A 20379-nucleotide genomic window follows, 5' to 3' on the forward strand; every position below is an offset into this window, starting at 1 on the left:
CTTTCTTTCTGTGCCAGTGAAAAAGTACCCATTGCTGTCAACATCCAAGGCCTCAATATATTACTTGGCAACATTCACCTTCTCTTGACAGCTTGAATACTAAGATCAAGTATTAAAAGTATGGGCTGGCTGATGAAAATAATTAAGAGATTTCTCTCAGCCAGGAGAGTTTACTAACCTCATTTACTGCAGTAAATGGAAGAGACTTTCAGTCTCCTGTCGAAAAGAGACCATTGGTGCATGCACGTGTGCCCTTTTGTACTGATAATGAGCTACTGGAACACTCTTTGCTGGAATCCAGGCTGCAGCAAGGCAGGTGCTGGCTGCTGTCAAACCAGCCTGTGTCAGTCAGAGGTTGTCTGAGAGGAGAGGTAACAGTGGAGCAAGCACAGGCTGCCGGGGTCCTGGCCTGCCCTTCCTCTGCAGGGCCACTTCTCCAGACAGCCATCGAGTGAGGCAGAGCAAGGCTGGATTTCAGCAAAAAGGGGAGACTCTGAGATCAGGCTAAAATTCAAGGTGTAGGAGATCCAAGAGGAAAGATGCTGAGAGTCAGTAGACGTGTAAGTGTAAGCAGGACTAACTGAGAAGCGGGAACCTGAAGGTGTGAGAGTGGGTGTATTTCTCTGCCCGTGTCCCTGTTTTGCAAACACCATCGCATCGGATATTGTACAAATGGTGTGTGGGAAACATTCAGCAGTGAGTGGTGCAGAGAGCTGGTGATGGAGAAGAGTTATGCTGCTTCCCTTCTAAACTAGATTGCAGGAAGGATGTGTGGGAGTCAGACAGTAACAGAGAGGAAAATCAAAAGCCACTCACTAAAGCAGGGCAGAGTGATGTGACATTAAGACTCTGTGAGCTTTTTGCATAAACCTGCCTCAAGGACGTAAGATTTTCATTTTCAAGCAAAATCCAGGCTACACTGGGATCCCTGCACTGGCAGAGCTTGTGCACGGAGAGCTGCAAGGTGAGGTTTTCACCTCTGAGATTATAGCAATGCTCGTGTTGGCTGTTCCTATCTTTGCCATCTGCCTCTGCAAAATAGCCTTTTGTCTCCTAACAATAATCTCTGTTCTCCTCCTGCTTTTCTCTTTGGATGTTCAATATGAAGCAATGTCTCATTACTCGTTGTACAATCAGCAGCATCTCCCCCGAGAGGGCGGCTCCTGCTTTGTGGGTCGTGCACTCCCCGTGCGTGCTGAACACTGCACCTCCATCTCCGTGTTACAGTCTGCCAGCGTTCTTGGCAAAGTCAAACCCTGCCTCTGGGATTGCAGAAAGCTTTTAGGGCAGATGTAACTGGTGAGCACAACCAGCACTGTTCACAGCTCAGCCCTCTCAAGAGATACGTGAACCCTTAAAGTTGTGACCCGAGATTTCTGAGGACAAAAATTCTCCAGTGTAAAGTGCATCTCTGCCATCTTTCCATCTGTCCTTGTTCCGAGGCTCTGCTTTTTCATGCAGCAGAGGTGCATTTGCGTGCATTTAATGTGTGTCTGTGAAATCATGTCTGGTGATCAAAGTGTAGTGCACCACTAGGTGGCAATGCGATAAATCCAGGGAATCCCGCAGCCAGCCGGACACACCTCACTTTCTTAATGAGTGCAATTCTGGCCACCAAAGCCTGGAGTGACACCCCCAGGAACTCTTATGTAGCCTAACTAAGTAGAAGCAGCTCGCACAAGCAGTAACAGGAGCTCCAGCATCAGTTACTGAAACTCCCTCTTCTGAGGTTTAACAATTAGCTTGTAATTAACTGAAGCACAAATTGTCAATGCCAGAGTCATGATGTTTAGCATAAGACATAGGGCAAGCTTTTAAAAATTTATTTCTCCTTAGTGAGGCAATACAGATGTTATTTGGAATGTGTGAGGATTTTATTTTGCTAAAGAAGTAGTTTTTGAGATTGAAAAAGATAATTATCATCCTCTAATTGGCATTCAGTGTAATGTGATCCCTTAAACGGACCTAGTAGAACTCTCTGGGAGCTGGGCCATTTCATTAAGGTACTCAGCCTGGATTTACTGACATCAAGGGAAGTTCAAGCGCATCTTAAATTACTCCGTTGATTGCCATCATTGGTGTGTATATTTCTAGGGCACACATCCCTGAAAGAAAAGAGGGGAAGAGCAAGGACAGTAAAGGTAGGACTTGTATCTCTTGGGGTTTTCAGGAGTGCAGTGCTCACAGAGCGAGCAGGGGGCCAGGCATCCAGGACCTCTGCAAGCTCACACCCTCCATCACATCCAGATAGCTGCAGGTCTGCGTCTTGGAGACAGTGGGCTGGTTTTGCCTGCAAAATTAGCAGTGTTGTTAGAATGCAGCTAACACACTGTTCTCTGCAGCATCAGATACGAGTGTGTCTCTTCTGCTCGTGTATTTGTGTGTGCTTTGAAGGTCTAGAAGCATTGCTTGTTTTAATTCCAGGTAGTTTTTCTGCATTTTAGGTTGGGGTGGGGAACAAAAAAACCCAGAAAACTCGTTGCCCTCCCAAAGTCCTTCTACCCATGCAGACAGGGACAAGCCTTACAAGGCACGTCTCCATCCCTCTCCTGCACAGAGCCAAGGCTGGGTCTTGGCCCAGTTAGGTGACTGCGGCAACCCTTGTCTCAGTGACAGCTGCTGTAATAGTTGGTCCCCAGACGTGTGCAAGGATCTGGATTTAGCTTCCTTTTTTTCAGGTTGTAACTGTGATTTCTCTGTGGGCATTGTCTAAAAATAAAGCAGGACCTGTCGGCTGGTGAATTGAAGACTAGGCTGGGTAGCAGTGACCGCTCTCCTCTGTGTGTAATTCAAGGGCTGTTTCTGGGGAGCTGCACTGCACATCTCTTGGAGGATGGTGGCTTGTTCTCTCTGTGGTGTACAGAAAGGGGTCACCTTCTTATTTCAAGCTGAAGGGGGTCACAGCCTGTCCCATGTACCTCAAATGCTTGTTCTATTTCAGAAGGAGAGGGTGCAATGCCCTTTATTTCTCATGCTGGTGCTGGGGAGCAGGAAGCAGGCAGCACACCTATGTGACAGTGTCCTGCCAGTTTCCTTCAAACTGGGGAGATTTGAATTGCTCCTCATCTTCCAGAACTAAGTATAACTCTGTGATACTTGTGGTTGTATGTATTACTGCTGCGGGACAGTTTCTAAGACCTACCATAAATACATTTTTCCAAAAGCCCAAATCTCTGTGTGTCACCACAGGAATTCTTTGCAGGAAGATGGGGAGACTAAAAGGCACAAAATCATCCTGATTCCTGACAAATTCAGTTGGACACTGCTGCAACTGTGTTTTCTCTTTGTAAAAGCCTAAAGCATGATCCACTGAGTTCCCTCTCTCTCGGTTTGTTAGCAGCTTTTGGTTTTAGAGCTTCGGAGTGAGTATACAGACTTTTAAGATATTAGCACTTAATAGAGTTGATAATTTATAGCTGATTACTTCAGAGGGATACAAAAGCTTCTTTTTCTTTTTTATGACCTGAATAATGATTAAGTTGAAGTCTGGGCATACAAATCAACTTGGTTAATTTAACTGGTTATCTAACAGTGAAAATTAAAAATAAAAATATGCATGTTAAAATGTGATAAACAAATCCTGATTGTTGTCTGTGTGTGTTACTGCTGTTTACCCCACAGCTACTTGTTTAAAATTAAAACTTTATTTTTTATTTCCTAGTATAGGTCATAAAAGTAATCTTTAGGATAAGGAGCTAACAGCTCATCTAAATTTGTTTGTTCACACACACCTGACCTCTTTGAGATTTTCTCATCTACTGAAAATTAAAAATACAGTTCTTCCTTTTTACGCACTCTGGTTGTATTCATGGAGAGAAGCTGTATGGTAAACTTTCTGTATGCTTTCTGACTGTTTAGTTATTTCCATCCTTCCTCAACTGACTATTTTAAGGCTCTTTTTCGCAGTTGTATCGGTCCTCCAAGAGCTTCACTTCTGCCTGAAGCTGCCAAGTCAAAGCCTGTTATATTTTTTTCAGGATATTCAAGTCCAACAATCTTATCTTGGCTTATCGCTCTTACCAGCTTTCATCCTAGCTCCCTCAAAGGGAGAGCAAGAGGAAGCAGATGCTGGGACACAGAGATAAAAGAGAATAGAAGCAGGACATTTCACTAGGATTTAATGCATATTAAAAGAAGGGATTAATGCATTTTCATTTTCACGTTTCTCTGGATGGGCATCTTACTGTACCTTCAGTGAAATAAAGTGACCTTTAAACTTCTTGGGACTGGACTGCAGAGAGAGCTCTGAGCACTTCTCAGAGCTGAAAGAGCTGAGTACTACAATATGTATCCGATGTTAGTGCAAGGCTGATTTTTTTGGCTGAAGCTCTGTTTCTCCTTTTTTGCAGGGATTCCTGAAGAATGAAAAAGATAATGCATTGCTGTCTGCCATTGAAGAGTCTAGGAGGAGGGTAAGTTGGAAGAAAGCACCATCATTTTTACCTAAAAACAAAACCAGGAGAGGTTTGCAGAGTCCCGTTTTCTTCCCTTGAAAGGGATCAGTACTTAGTCTGTAGGAAAAAAAACAGAGTTAGCCTTCCCCTCTTCATCTCCTGTATCTTCACCTCTGAATACATAGTTGTTTTGAAGATTATGTGAGCAGCAACTTGTTTTCTGATAAGAAATTCATCTAATCCTGTTTCTGAATCTATTTGTGCTTTTGATATCTGTCATGTTCTGGAACAGTGATTTTCACAATTGAATTATGCAGCATGGAAAAATGCTTCCTGTTGTTTGTCTTGAAACTCCGTCTTGGAAATGTCATTCCATTCTTCCTCGTGCTCATGTTATGATTGTTTCCCTCCATGTATACTGGGGGCATCAGGTTTAGAACTGATAAAGAAACTGTGTTTCTTTCAAATGATAAGAAATAAGCATTATTAAATTATTTCAATTACATAAAATTGTGCTGTAACTATTGAAGCACATTTAAAACCCCGTTGAAATTATTGTAATGAAGGTACAGGTAAGCCCTATGTCCTGCCATGAAAGTATAAAGTGAATTTTATAATGCAACAAAGAAACACAAACCTTAAGCTCTAGTTGCATGCATGCACTGTAATTAAATATTTGCCAAACTGTCACTGTCTCTTCTAAATTCATTTCTTCTGAGGAAAGTTTTGCTCATTAATTGACAGCATCTTAACAGTGAACTGCAATGAAATTAAAAACTTAGCTAACCAAGATATTTAGTTATGTACATTGCAGCACGGAGCTGTGTGAACAGAAAAGAAGACACAATATAGCTTATTCTCTCTGTAGAATTAGTGGAGATTCTCTTACTTCATGTGCTGGTATACCTGAGGCTGTTAGGCTCACCCCAACAATAACAGAAAAGGTAGTGAAGCATCTTTTCTATCCTAATGCTATAGCCAGAATAAGGGAATATTTTCCTTACTGAGGGAAAAGGTATTCCCTCCCATATGTTCCCCAACTGGATCTGAAGACAATGTGGCACATCAGCCATTTCAAAGGTAAAGGTTGTTTGTTCTTGGGATATGATTTTCCTGTGTGCTTTCCCAAGTTATGTTCCTGATGAAAGAGACTTCCTGATTCTTTGACACTGGTTTATTTTCCCTTAATATTTTGATTTTTATTTTATCTGATTTCCCGTTTAAAAGCAAAAAAACACTGGTAAAGACCTGAAAATTATTATGGGGAATAAACACACATATTTGTTAAGAATGGAGCGAGTCAGACCTTTGTAGCCTCCAGGGAGGTGAAAAGCTAATGGTCATTAGAGAAGTCTCAACAAACCACACAGATCAGTGATGAACCTGGATATTGTGTGTGTGCTGCTAAGTTAAAGAAGGAAGCCTACTGATTTTCGGCCTGCTCAGATTCCTGTGCTGCCGTGCCATGGAAGAGACACAGTTTCCCTTTTTTACCAGCTGGGGGTATGTGAGAGTTGTCTTAATTCCACATACACCTACTTTGTGAATCCCCTTGTACCTGAGCCGGAGGCCTGTTGAAATGATATGCGGCACACCATTAGCTCTTGAGGGCTGACCTGGTTGATTTATGCAGTTGCTATTTTCTGTTTCATTTTTGGGCTTGTCTATTATTAGCAGAGTTAGGCTGGTGGGTGTTTCTACATGTTCCTTTGCTCTTGTTCTTCTTCACCAACAGACCTTTGCCATGGCTGAGGAGTATCACCGAGAATCAATGCTGGTTGAATGGGAACAGGTGAAACAAAGGATTCTTCATTCTCTGCTTGCATCAGGGGAAGATGCTCTTGATTTCACCCAGGAAAATGAGGTAACTCTGTCTTTCTAAATGCTGTGCACAGTCACACGTAGCACTGTACACAGCTGGCATTCCAGCACTGCTGAAACCACCTCTGAAATATTCTGCAACTACAACTGTGTGAAAATGAGAAATATAAAATCCCTGTTTAATTCTAGAATGGCTCTGACTAGAAGAATGCATTGTCTGGCAGGATATCAAACCTTTGTGATTGTTTCTATTTATTTATTGGCTGATGGGTACAGGCAATGGGGCTGCTATTGCTGAAGCTGTGTTTTGAGAAACCTATGTGCTGGCTGAAACTTAGTCACAAACACATACTAGGTCATATACCCAGGGGATAGAAAACACACTGGGGACTTCAGGAAACCTTTGGCATGTGACACCAGGGAGTTCTCAGGTGCAATTGTGCTTACACACAGGTCTTAGATTCTCTTCCCCTTATCACTGTGTGCTAGCCTGGATTAATGGCTTTTCTTAGGAGGCTGATGAAGTCTCTCAGGTTTTTTGGCAAAACCAAATGAATAAACACAAAAAAAAAAGCTTTCCTTTTTATCTTGCTGTCTCATGCAGAGCAGATTAGAATTTTGTGCTGCTCAGACCTCTAGTGTTCAGGTTAATCCAGCAGTGACCAAACCCTTTGGACAAGACTGACCCCATGTTTAACAAAAGAGATATTGACTATCATCTTAAAACATTCCTTCTGTTACAATTTAAACCTTTACAATTTATTCTCTTCAAAAAAGTGTTCCAGTTAAATGAGTACAGCAAAGCAGAGTTACATGCAGAGCGTTGGAAGCTCAGCACCTGAGCTGAAAGCATCAGACAGCAGCTGTGATCCCTGGAGCACTGAGTTACATCACAGCTGCTGCTCTGTGCTCCATGAAAATGCTCACCTTGAGAGGAGAGAGGATAGGGAATGGGGGGATGCAAGTTGCTGTGCTTTCAGGCCGAAAAAGAGACGCATTTTTATAGCCACATTCTCCACCCATGCAAATGAATTCTTGTTCATTGGGATGACCTGCAAGTATACTAAAAAAAAAAAAGCCCTTGGTGCTAATGGGGTATGACCTGTATAGGGATTTGGAAATAATTAAAATTGTTAATGAAATGTCCCTTTCTGATTACTGTTCTTTTCAATATAGGTTAATCCCAGTTAGCATACCTCTTTTTATAGAGGCTGTCTTCCCCAGAAAATATTTTACTGATACTGGGACTTCTCAAAGGTTGTCCAGCTTTCCAACAATAGAAATGCTAAATAATGCAGACTGAATTAATTTAAAACTAGGAACAGCTATCCCATTATTTTAGGATATGAATATGAAGACTTGGCAGTTGCACTGATAGCTTCTAACATCTTTGATTTATGTGCTAGTTACTGGTTTTCCTTTTGGAGTGTGGATGTTAACTGCTGGCAGAAGTAATTTAATAACCCCCTCTGAACAGGTAAAAACCCTATTCTGGTGTTTCATTGTGAAATGGATGCTACCCCCAGTCCATTGCACTTGAGAGGCCAAGCATCAAATTGGTGTGAGGGAGGAGGGGAGAAAACTCAGCTCCTAATGATTTTCGTGAATGAGTTTAAAGATTCAATGTACACTATCACTCAGTAATACTCCACTCTCTGTTTCAAAGCTTTCATAGTAGCAGTATGTCATTTCAAGAGCATTTAAAATCCTTGATATATTCTAGTCTTAGCCTCAAGAAGTCAAAGGTCTGAGAGGTTTGAAGTGCATCTGCTGTGTTAAAAGCCTGTTATCTAACCTCCCCACAGCAGGTTGTTCTTCTAAAGCCTTGTTCCAGTCAAATAAGTTTTTTGTGTGTATGTGACACAAACAGACACAGCCTGTAGAATATAGTAGAGGTTTAATTGATACCCTCTGGAGATGGAGAATCAGCTGAAAAGGCACAGATCCAAACGCAGCAGGGGGCCGGTCTGCCTCCGAGCCAATTCTCAAGCTCTGGGCAAGCTAATTTGGGCGGAGTGAAATACCAACACATTATTCATGGAAATAAGACCAATTAACAAGCAAAGCTCATGATTCAAAGAACCTAGTGCAAGACTTTAAGGTTTTCTGTTCCCCCTTGTCCTCTAGCCTGGCCACCTTCTTGTCAGGGAAAACCAGAGCTGATAAAAAGCTGCTTCTTGTGGGTCTGGAAAGGGATGAAAACCTGAGTTTTGTCTTCAAGGTATCAAACACCTATGGTCTGAAAGTGTTTGTGCCATGAGGTGCCAAGGCATTTCCTTTGTCCTTTTCCAAGTTTTTCCTTATTCCAGGTTTTTCTTTCTTCCACCCTTGCCATAAGCTCTTCCACTCCTGCTGTCAAGCAGCACACTCCTGCAGTGATACAGAGACACTGGCACCTCTTGGTTTCTGTTCTGCCCTTCTGTATCATGTCTTCATACCCCTTAAATCCCCAGCACTGCAAGATGCTTTCCACTCCACCACAGTGTATTTTGATGGTGTTTCTCCAGCTTGGTCTCCTGCCTAGATATTCACTGCATCTACTGGCCAAGCCATTTGGAGTGCTGACAAAATGTCTGCCCAGACTTCTGCTGAGGAATGTGCATATGCATATGAGGGTGATGAATAATGCATCTTCACATGCACGGGGTTTGGTGTGCAAGTGAGGCTGAATGCTTGGCTGAGTGCAAATGAAGGAAGACTCCTTTGAAAAGCAGCATCGTTTGGCTAAGTGAATTTAAAAGATAAAAATGTGATGGCAGTGCAGCTAAGTTGCAGCTTTGAGAAATGGATAATATTCAGAATAAATACTACAGTTTTGAATAATGTTTTGGAAGACCAAAATTCAGGGCAAGGAAAAGCAAAGATGGTTGAGAAAAACAGCACAAGCCATTTAAGCAATATCAGACTAGAGATACAGCAAGGTTTTTGTGTGTGCACTTACACTTCTGCAGTCCTTTGTGCATTCCCCACTTTTCTGCTTTTTCTTTTGCTGCGTCAGTTAAACTTCAAAACCTCACCTGAAACACGATTCTTCTCATATTCTCCTAGCTGCTGTTTTGAACACATCTTTCATTATCTTTTTCTTGCGTGAAACTTGGTAAGTTCTGACTTGCCAGCAGAGGATATCCACCCTGCTCCCCAATTTGCCCCCATTAGTTTGTAGGGGATGTCTCTTCTTGGGAAGAATTGCCTGCCCAATCCATTTCTGCAGTTCAGGGGGAGCAGTGGAAGTGGCCTTCCCCATGCTGACTCACTGCTTTAGTTTTCCTTTTGAACTTTCCTTTTAGCACAGCCATGACATAGTTCAGTGAGCTAGTGCTTTCTTGTTGTTTAATAATTCAAAGGTGAAGCCAGAATGCACACATGAGATGGGAGAAATGGGGTTTTTTTCCTCTGAAGTGCCAAGTCAGTAGAATTTAAAAAATTTAATTTCAGTGTGGCAGTTCTCAGCTGTGGCAGATAGTTAAGAAGTGTTGCTTAAAGCATGACGGTTAGAGTAAAACTAAAAATGGAAAAAGAAAAGGAAAACCCAAGCCTAGAGCAGATATTTCTTCATTTCAGGCATGCAGTTTTGAATTCAGATTCTCACCTGAACTGGTTTGAACGTGGCAGTCACACACCACTCTCTGGAGTGGCTGCCACGTGGGTGCTCTTTGGTGCCACAAAGCAGGAGAAGGAACAGATTCACAAAACAAAGCCCCGATCCCTGCATGTCTGGTGCTTGGGACTGGCTGAGAAGTGACACTAAGTCACCATGTACTGGTCTTCCCTTGCTTTAGGAGATGAAACCTCATCGGTAATTAATGACAGCGTCCATAATTTAGCATTACTTTAAATAACTCTGCATTTTATCTGGCTCGGCACAGGGAAGGGCTGCAAAGCGCTATTTCTGCCATCATGTCTGTTTCCCAGGAAACCTGCTTTAACAGCTTCTTTGTTCTTTAGAACAAAGAATTTGTCGGGTTTTAGGTGGGTTTAAAGGAATTTGTGTCAGATGCTTTGGCACTGAAAGAAAAATGCAGATGCTTCTGAATATCCCTACCCACTAAGAGGGACTGTGAAGAATATTTTTAGCGTAAGTTCAGTTGCAGGAAGGAAAAGTGAAATTGCTTTTGGGTTTTTTGTACAGCATTTTTATGGAGCCTAAGGTCTAAATGCACCTGCCTGATTTTGTAATCAGGTTAAACATTATTTAAATAGCATTATTAGTGAGAAATTAATGCAGTAATAAACTAATTTCAGCCATTTAAAAGGATTGTCCAGATTCATCCTTGGTACCTTAATTCATTTGTATTTCATTATGTTAAGGACAAACACTGCTGAGTATTTTTTGTTGCATAATCAACTGTTGTATGCTGTGCAGAAAGCTGTAACCACAGATATCACAAAGCTTTTATAATTTCTTGATAGAGGTCAGTGCCCTTGTCTTCATGTATAAATTCCTAGCCAATGCACAACAGTTTCTTGGCCATTGCAATTGTGTAACTTTTTTTAGTTTTTACATTTTAACTAGAGGACGCCTTACTGATCAAAACTCCTGGACTGGGGCAGTGAGTAGCAGTTGTCTTTGTAAGGACACATGCTCATGAGTGTAAGAGAGATCTTACACAGTAGATGTTCCAGGTTAAACTGATACCAAAATAAAATAAAATTAATTTGGGAATGACTGAGAGAGTGCTCAGTGCAAAACTGATCAGTAACATGTCTGGGAGTTCATATGTTTGTATTATTGCATTTTGAAGTTGAGATACAGTTCCCAAAAACAGTGATATTCTTTTGAAGACTCTGCCAGTATTTCATCCTCATTTGAAACAAGAAACTGAATGATGGCACCATCTGGAGGAAAGCTATCCATTTCTGGATCTCTTCCTGAAATCCCCACAAGCCAGGTCATGGCAGGAACATTGCTGCTGCCATGCTGCAGTCTGACAGGTGTCAGCAAAGCTGAACTCTAAAGCTGATTAAACTGGAAGTGAAAACAGTGATTTTCCTGTTACATTTGGGCTTTATGTTGTTTGTACAGGCAGCAAGTTGGTCACATTTAAATGAACTCTTCCAGGCAATACTAGAGCAGATCCTTAAACAATCCTTGGAGGTGATCCTGTCTGCACTGTAAAGTACTGACATTCTGGGTAACCAGAGTAAGAAGCAGTAGAGCTGTTTGACAGTATTGCTTAGCTGCACTGTAACAGCTAATGAGGATGTGCAGCCAGTTGTAACTGACTTTGATGGTAAAAAGCTTAATTTTTAAACTCTGCAGATGTACCTGCCCTTTCTCGGAAAAAATTACTGATTCCAGTTTAGATTAATATCCATGGCCTTGAGTTATATGGTAACAAGCCTGAAAATCTTGCTTTGCTGAAAGCTTGTCTATTCTTTTTGCTTGCCCCAGCTATGTCAGTTGGCTTCATAATAAATATTATGCTTCTGTACTGAGCTTGTCTTGCTTTGATCTTCAGACCAAGCATGGCTTCTGAAGCAGCTGATATTAAAGGACTGTTTACCTCAAAGGGATCTGTCTTTAAAGTGATTGTACTTTATTTTTCAAACTCAAGACTTGCAGTGCTGATGCTGAAATGAATTACATTCTTCTAGAAAACAGGAAAACAGCAGAGAGCATTGTTAGGGGTATTCTTTCCTCCAGAGTATTGAATATCTTTTTTCAGTAGTGGCTATACTGAGAACATACCTGTGCCTTGTATTGAATACTTAAAATCACTTTATGCAGCATTATACTATTAGGGTATTGTATTATGAGTTTTATAAGAGTATGAATTTTGTATGCCATGATTCCATTGGCATCCTCTCTCTGCTTTACACTCAAAATATCTCAATCTTGGCATAGTTTCTGTGGCTAAAAAGACTATTTTTTTCAGGTCAGGATATTGCCAGCATACTTCCTCTTGCAGCAGACCAGCAGTGGGGCACTTTCTGGCACACAATTGAATGCAGCAGTCCAGTTTTATGTCTGTATCATGGTACTGGGACAAAATGGGAGTGTCAGATTTGCCAGACTGGATCTGTTTGAGGTCATCCATTGAATTCTATGTCCTTGCTGTGATGGAGGTTCAGAGTAGATGCCTCACAGCAAAACACTGACAAGAAGCAAACTTTCAAGAAACAAAAGCAAAGAATTAAAATTACAAGGTGCTACCAAGAGACACTGATGTCCTAATTCCAGAGAGATAATGGTTGGTTTGTGGACTGAATAAGGAGGCTTTCTGTCACTTTAGAAAGTTTAAGCTATATTGGGAAGATAATGGAGTGTTGCGGTGAGACCTCATTTTTCTCTGTAAATGGTTCAAAATCCTGTTCTTAGTTCTGTCAGGAACACAGTTTTGGTGTTGTTGTTTAGGAGCAGATGTACTGGTAAAATTCACTGTGGTAATTCTGTACTTCCTACCTTCCTATATGCTTGTGTTAAACAGCCCAGCTATGTTGGTGAGGTGGGTCCTCCAGGTCGCAGCTCTTTGGACAGTGTGGAGATGGCATATGCTCGTCAGGTGAGTGGAAGTGAAAAAACTTCATTAAACGCTGTATTCTGCATGGAGAGAGACAGGGAAAATAAAGATTGGAGCTTAGTATAAAAGAAGATATGGTAGGTAAAACATGAAAATGTCTGCCTAGAGATAAAATGCTATTGACAAACACGTAAATCTTGATGTTTTTGGAAGCATACTCATCTGTTTGCTGTAGGATATTATTTGTCAAAAAGAGATTCTGAGCATCATATATGACTGTAGAAAACATCTGTGCCTGTAAAGTAAACTGAAATTACGTTCAAAAGCATTTTTTAGGATTTATGTCAATGCATACTTGTTTACAAATGAAGGCTTTATATTCCCTTCATTTTCATATGTGGAAGATCATTTTTCTCGTGTATGTGTGTAGGAAAAAATACGCTAAAGTGTTAATCCTGATGTTGGTTGAATTCTATCCTATTTTAATGCCATTGCTTATGAGAAGCATTAGTACATCAGCTATGAATTAATATGCCTGGTAGCATTAGACTCCCTCTGGAAATCTTCAGGGAAAACTGATAAACCTTTACATAACCGATTTGTTACTGTTGTTATTTGAGATTATCTGTTTACTAGCACTGTTGAGAACAAAATGAAAGAGAAGGACTTGATTTTTCGAAATGGAATATGTGAAGAGACGTAGACAAAGTGTTGCCTAATTTGCACACAATTACTGCTATTGTGTGCTTTGGCTCAGTCTGTGCTGAGGCAGAGAGCAGCTTGTGCATCTGTTTTCCTGCATCTGCATTCAGTTATGGTAACTGGGAAGAGACTAATAGCAAAAGGTTCATGGTTGTGCTGGTAAAGCGTACATTTGATTTAGTGGCTGTTAATAGTTTGTTAATTTAGTTCATATCTACTGTAATATACCCACAGTAAAGGGATTCTTCAATGCATAATTGTCTGTGCTTTGGAGCCATCAGTGTTATTCCATGCTGTTTTTTGAGTATAGGAAGCCCAGGCTCTCTAACAGTCCTGGCTCTGGGGTAGCTGTGGAGTCACCGTGGCCAGTGGGCCCTTGTCAGGGTCATGGGCTATGCACAGACTGCTGCAGTGTGCCCTGGAAATGTGTTTGTGGCCAGGCTTCTGCTACCAAAACACTTGGGGCAGTCACTGCGTGCTCCCAGCAAGGGCTCCAGAGGAGCTGGCCTGGCTGAGCTGTGCTTGTGTCAGCCTGCTGCAGTTCAGGAATAACCCAGTGTCAGCAGTCTGTGTGGGGCTCCTGTGGCTTCAGTGGGGAGCTGGGAGACCTGGAGGTCAGGCAGGAGGGCTGGAGATCCATGCTGCTTCCGTTTATCAGCAGCCGTGAAATGTGTTTTAATTACACTGAAGTGATTGATTGTTCTTTGTGGATAGTTCAAACTGTCACACAGGAACACGGTGACATCCACAGACACAATTTCACTGATGCTGCATTCTGTTTGCAGTTCTGAGCTCTACATCTTGTCTGCACCCTGGGCGTGTTGTAGTAGTGCTGCATGCCAAATGGAGTTAAAGTGCAATGGCACTAACTTTCCAGTTTTGAGACATAGAGGAAGGTCTTTGGACTGAGAGTAGAATAAACAATAGTAGATGAAGCTCAGTTAAGATGAAGAGTTAAAACAGGGAGGTGTGTGTACATATTTAAGGGCAGGCTCTGAAGGGTCAGATTTCTGTTCATTTCCCAGTCTCAGATTTCCCTGAATACTGCCACAAACCAGCAAAATCCTGTTCCTTTCACATCAGCAGGTAGGAGGCTGCCATGGGAATATCACAGCCATCCATTTGTCAGGTCACTTCTGAATCTTTGTCCTCCAGCAATTAGCTGCAATTAGTGTAACAGGGCATTCAGCACAGTGCTCTGCCATGCAAAACCCCAGAACAGCTGGGCTGCTGCCAGCCTTGGGGCAGGCCTGGGGCTTTGAGGTGGTGTGCAGCCCTGGGTGATGCCCAATGCCTGTTCCTGTAGCATTGGGTTGGAAGTGAGAGAAGGAGAGGGACTTGCTGGGAACACTGGTTTTGAAGCCTGATTTAGATTTTGCTGCCATGGCTGGGGATGGAACGGAGCATAATGTATATTGTTAAACATGCTTACTTTAATTATGTTTTAGATTTATATTTATAATGAGAAGATAGTGAATGGACATCTGCAGCCTAACCTGGTGGACCTTTGTGCTGCTACTGCAGGCCTGGATGATAAGGTACTGCCAGTAAGGTAACATAAGGAAATGTATTTAAGCTGTTTTCAGGCTGTGATTAACAGCCTGCTGACACTGGGGGGAAAAATACTGATATTGCCAAAAAAATTGCATGGCTCCACAGAAAACACAGAGGCAATACCAGAATTTTGTCCAGTACAGCAGGGCCCACCTGCGATGAAGTTGCTCATGGTGAAAATTTCTTAACAAAGCGAGGAAGGAACAAACCTGGTGTCCCATCATAAGTGATAAGCTGTTGAGGGAAAAATTGCTTTTAATTTTAAATAGATTCTGTTGTGTTTGGTTTACAAAATGTGGTCTCTTAATGTTCTTTGAAGGTATTTATTGGGGGTAAAGGGTCTTCAGTCAGACTCTGCTAGAGCTGAAATAGGCTCTCCTAGCAAAGCATAAAACCCCCAGGACTGAATTTAAATCAATGATTTGCCTACTTTCTTTTTTTCTATTCCTTTAATTGTGTTGCCTTGATCCACTCCAAAAAAGAAAACAAATGCATAAACCTTAGAGAAATGCCTGGAGGAGAATACTGCAGCAGGGTCAAGCTATTAAAATACTGTGCAAATGGAGAGAGCAAAAAGCTGCTCAGAAACTGAGGGGCAAACCTTTCAGTTGGATCTGAATTACAGATGTGCATCTTCACTCTGAACAGCTCTGTTTTGCAAGGAACAGCAAGGGGAGTTTCAGTGTTCTTGGATGGCTTTGAAGCACCAAGATCAAAGCACTGCCCTTGCCCAAGTGAGCAGTGCTGTTAGTTCTCAGTGTTTTGCCATTTCAGCAGGGACACCCTAGTCCTGTTAACAATGATACGATCTTGTCCTTGTGAATAAGATCTGGATGGTTTTCAACCTTTATTTATAGCTGAGCCTTTGTCCAAGTGATCAGTGTCCTTTTGATGCTTCTTATCACAGCTGATCGCACAGCTTTCCAACATCAGCCAGAGCCATTGCTTACATGGAAAGCTGATGATGCTGTGGAATATTGAGTGGGAAGTGTGAACTAGAAATGAGCAAGAGACTGAGTACCAAGTACCAAGCCTAGTTTTGGAAATAGTTGTCAATTTTTGGGAACAATTGCAGGTACAACATTAATAGCCCTCTTCTTGCACAAGAGCAATGCAAAAAAGCCTGTGAAATGCAAATTCATTGGGACCAGAAGCAGTTTACCTTCATGACTGTGTCCAATATCTCCATTACAAACCTAATTTGACATTTGAATTACTCTTGTGTTCTTACGCTTTTCTTAAGCCTCAAAACACAATGTAGCTCGAAACAGTGTTACTTGTTCATCTCTGTACTAATCTCTGAGGCGTGGAACAACTCTTTCATAGAACATCTCTGAGATGTGGGCCATGGTGAAGCAGATGACCGACGTCACCCTGGTTCCTGCCAGCGACGCCCTCAAGGTCCGCACCAACATGGAGGTGCGCATGGAGTTTGTGAGGCACGCCCTGCACTACCTGGAGGAAAGGTCAGACAGCTGCCCTGAGTACAGATCAGTAGAGTTCCATAATAATAAGCTAGAATGACTTTGTAGTGCCCTTAAAGAGTCAGCTACATCGTGCTGCCACAGACATGTCTTTTGCCTGCCTGTGCAGGGCTTAGAGCAGCCACTGAAATAAAAAAACTGTTCTAGTTTAACAGTGTTCTAGTTTAAAAGGCCTTCAATCCGTGGGGAAGTTGTTTAGAAGATACAAAGACTTTTATTCTTTCTTCTGTGTTGCTTATAAATATTTTATATATGTATGGTGATATGTGAAGGTGTTGCACTTGAGGAAAATGATCTATTTCTCTTCTGCAAAAGAATATCCTCTTTTCTGCATGCTTCCATTTCTCATTGCTGGCTGCTGTCAGCAGCCGTGAGGACAGCATGGGGGCAAACCTGGTGCAGTGAGTCAAGTTCTGATCCTGCCATTTCTACACTGAAAAGTTTTAGGAAAATGTGAAGAAGCTGAAGTTGAGACATGTAGCAGTGATTTTCAGACTGTAGAAAGTGGCTTGCTGTGTGTGTTAGCAGGTAGCATGGGGACCTAAGCTCCTTGACCAGTAGAATTCTCAGAGAACTGCAGGCTGTGCAGCTGCCCAAAGCCAAATGCCCGTTCACTGCACGTGTGGATGGATATTGCAGTGTCTCTTTTCTAGTGGCTGCAATGTGATACCAGCAGGCTCTTCCAGCCCATGCAAGCAATAACTGCAGGGTGGTATGTGGGCATTTGTTAGGGATAGATTGCATCAGGCATGGAGAGCACTGCACTCTGACACAGCACTGTGGGAAGAGATGCTTCCACCTCCTGGCACAGCCTCTTCCTGGCCCTGACAGTTGGTTGTCACACCCCATCAGCACTCTGTGTCACCCAGGGATGGTGGCGGCTGCTGCCTGTGCAGAGGAGCTGACACGTCAGAAGGATCTTCTGTTCCTGGTTCCTCAGTCTCAGCAGAGTGCCATGAGCCAGTGACTCTTAACCTGCTTTGCCACATATCCAACTTGCTAAATTTTCACAGTGCCATTAACTGCTAACTGAAGTTAGGAGTTACTTACATGTAGTACTTCCCCAATGCTCCCAGCTGTGGAGATAAGGCCTCTCAGGCTTGGTTTTTGTTGGTTTTTTTTTAATTAACACCTTGCCCAAACACTGTGCTTTGCTTCATAGGTTTTCTTCCCTGGTGGGACTTGGCTAATACTAGTGTTTCCATGCCTCACCAGCCCCTCACTCATATATGGAAGAGATGTAGTGCCACTCACAGCTGTTCATACATTGGTTCCTTTGAAACAACTGTGATCTTAAGCCCTGAGGAGCATGCACTTGCCTCAGCCATAATTCTAATTATCAAGATACTCTTATACCTGCTTATGTAGTCTTTCAGATTTCTGATGGTGCACAAGTCTAAGATGCTGCAGAGAAAGAAAAAGAACTTAACATCGTTTATTGATGCTGCTTTACTTAGGTCTTTCTTCAGTGTACAAATTTTTGAGACTCCTGCTTCTAAGCATGAGTATTTGTCAAATTGATCTGCCTTGATTAAATGCTTTGATGGGTCATTTTAAAACATTTTCTTAAAGCTGCCTTTACCAGTTATATTTCTCTAAATTCTGTTTTTCTCTGGGATTTCCTTCTGGTAAGTCCTTATTCCTAAGGCTGATATTTTTCCATAGGGCAGAAAGGAGAGACCAACACATCTGTGGTATTTAACTGTTCTTTCATGATAGGATTGAGAGTTAAAGTATTAAGGTGGAAAGGCTTTTTTGAGCTTAACTTTGTACAACGAGAATCTAATAAGAGGAACTTCATATGTGAGAGTTGAACCTGGCCAGTCCACCACATTCTCTAAACGTTGTTGTAATGATAATGTTTGAACACCAAGTTTATTTGCTTTAAATTGTTAATTCTGTCAGATCTGAAAGGCAGTGGATGTTTTTGTGGCAGGTGTGTCTCAGTCTGTTCGTGTTTGTTTTGCTTGTGTTGTTTTTCAGTTACAAAAATTACACTTTTGTGACAGTCTTTGGAAACTTGCACCAGGCTCAGCTGGGTGGAGTCCCAGGCACCTACCAACTGGTCCGCAGCTTCTTGAACATCAAACTCCCGGCCTCGGTCCCAGGCCTGCAGGTATGGCCAGCACTGTCAGGCACTGAGCTAAAATAACAGCACTAATCTGTTCACCCTGTAGAGAGGGGACACCAGTGCAGCCTCTGGTGACTTTTCTGTTGTTCAAGCTGCTTTTAGGGCAGCAGGCTCTTACTACTTCTCTAGAATTTTTCACTAGGAAAACAGGAGATGGCAGACAAAATCACTCTTGAGTTCAGACCTAGTCCCAGAGCATGGTGGGTGCTCAGTAGCTTGAGTTCTAATTCCAGAAATTATGGTGTCTTCTGGTCGTCATCTTAAAAATCAACAAGCAAGAATTAAAATGCATTATGATGGTTCAAAAAAGCAGCAACTTAATCTCCACGTTTTGCTTTTTCTCTTTTTTCACATTTATTGTAAGATGATGAAACCATCACCAAATGTGTAATGAATTCATCTGAACTGTAGCCTGGGCCTTTTATTTAGGAGTCTGAATAAAACCCTTCCTACTTGCATGTAGTAAAAAGTGCATAGCTGTGCATCTACAAAATTATCAGATAGGCAGTCTGGGTTGAAAAGTTAAATGAAGAAATAATAAATTATAACATTGGAGAGCACACAGCTAAGACCAGCTGTCTCTTACCTGCTGAGATCAGTGATTAGTTTGATATCTTTCTATTTCAGTGAAAATGTTCTTAATACCTCAGCTGCCTAATCCAGATCAATCTCCTGTGTGGGGAGGATATCATACGCTAATTCTGGGATTTTCAGAACCTCCCTCAGAATTGAAATCTGGGCAAGCACAGGAGAATCACACCTTTCACTGCTGAGATGTGCAGAGCTTTGCCAGGACTTAAATCTCATGACCTCTGGCTTCTGTAACAAACAGAATTTTTTACCAATATGACTGTGGGTATAAAGGCAGAAATAATGAAAGAGGCAAAGGATAAAGAAAAGCCATTCAAATATGTTGCATTTAAGAAAAAACTAAGTATGTTGTACTTTCTTTTCAGGATGGTGAGGTCGAGGGCCATCCTGTGTGGGCACTGATTTACTACTGCATGCGCTGTGGAGATCTGACTGCAGCCATGCACGTGGTGAAACGGGCACAGCACCAGCTGGGAGAGTTCAAAACCTGGTTCCAGGAGTACATGCACAGTAAAGACAGAAGGTAATTGGGAACTAGGAAAGATCTTTGGGAGGGGTGGGAATTGCTGTGGAGTAGTGAAATTATCAGTGGCTGGGTAGAAATACAAAAAGCTCAGGTCTCTTCTGGTGGTGATGGCTGCCTGATGTTTATATTACCTACCTAAATTACATGTAGAAGTTTGCATATTTTAATTTGTGGCTTTGAAGTTGAGAAATCTCAACAGAGAAAGAGTTGCTGAAAATATTCAAAAATTTACATTTCAAAAGTAATACAGTGTGGTGTAGCTTTACTGTTTTACAGAAGGATAAGCTCAGTGTAACAGTGGGATATGGCATACAATAGATCAGATTTAATCTGCTGTCATGAGTCCTGTATCTTTTTATTTCCCCTGTTGCTTATTTTAGCTGAATTTCCTTTGGGGAACACTTCTTACTATACCTGTTTTCATAAGAATGCTACACAGGAAAAGCAAGCAGTGTTTGTTAGAGGCCTTTGGAGGCCTCACTCTCACATCTTTCTTGTGTTTATTCTCCTCTTCCAGTTTTTGCTGTCCAGCACTAGACAGAGGCCATTGGCCAAACTGCTGCTCATGTGGTTGCAAAGTGGTTGAGTTAGTGCACTCCAAGGTGTGCTCTGAACTCCACAGAGGCTTTCTTTTCCATCTTTCCACTTGCAGTGAATTAAAAAAAAAAAAAAAAAAAGACAAACCAATAAAAAATAACTAACCAAGCTAACAAAA

The 20379-nt window shown here is 41.9% G+C and overlaps 1 protein-coding gene across 3 annotated transcripts in view; it reads left to right on the forward strand.

Moving 5' to 3' along the window:
- Window positions 1-20379, forward strand: part of NUP93 (nucleoporin 93) — a 77502-nt gene that overhangs the window by 42608 nt on the left and 14515 nt on the right. For all 3 annotated transcript variants that reach the window (XM_063410833.1, XM_063410834.1, XM_063410832.1), the window contains exons 4-10: window positions 4350-4412; window positions 6130-6258; window positions 12644-12718; window positions 14827-14916; window positions 16259-16398; window positions 18400-18532; window positions 19504-19661. In XM_063410833.1, the coding sequence (XP_063266903.1) occupies window positions 4350-4412; window positions 6130-6258; window positions 12644-12718; window positions 14827-14916; window positions 16259-16398; window positions 18400-18532; window positions 19504-19661 (788 nt within the window). The remainder of the gene's footprint in view (window positions 1-4349; window positions 4413-6129; window positions 6259-12643; window positions 12719-14826; window positions 14917-16258; window positions 16399-18399; window positions 18533-19503; window positions 19662-20379) is intronic.

Source organism: Prinia subflava, chromosome 13 (assembly GCF_021018805.1).
Source record: "Prinia subflava isolate CZ2003 ecotype Zambia chromosome 13, Cam_Psub_1.2, whole genome shotgun sequence".
NCBI lineage: Eukaryota > Metazoa > Chordata > Aves > Passeriformes > Cisticolidae > Prinia > Prinia subflava.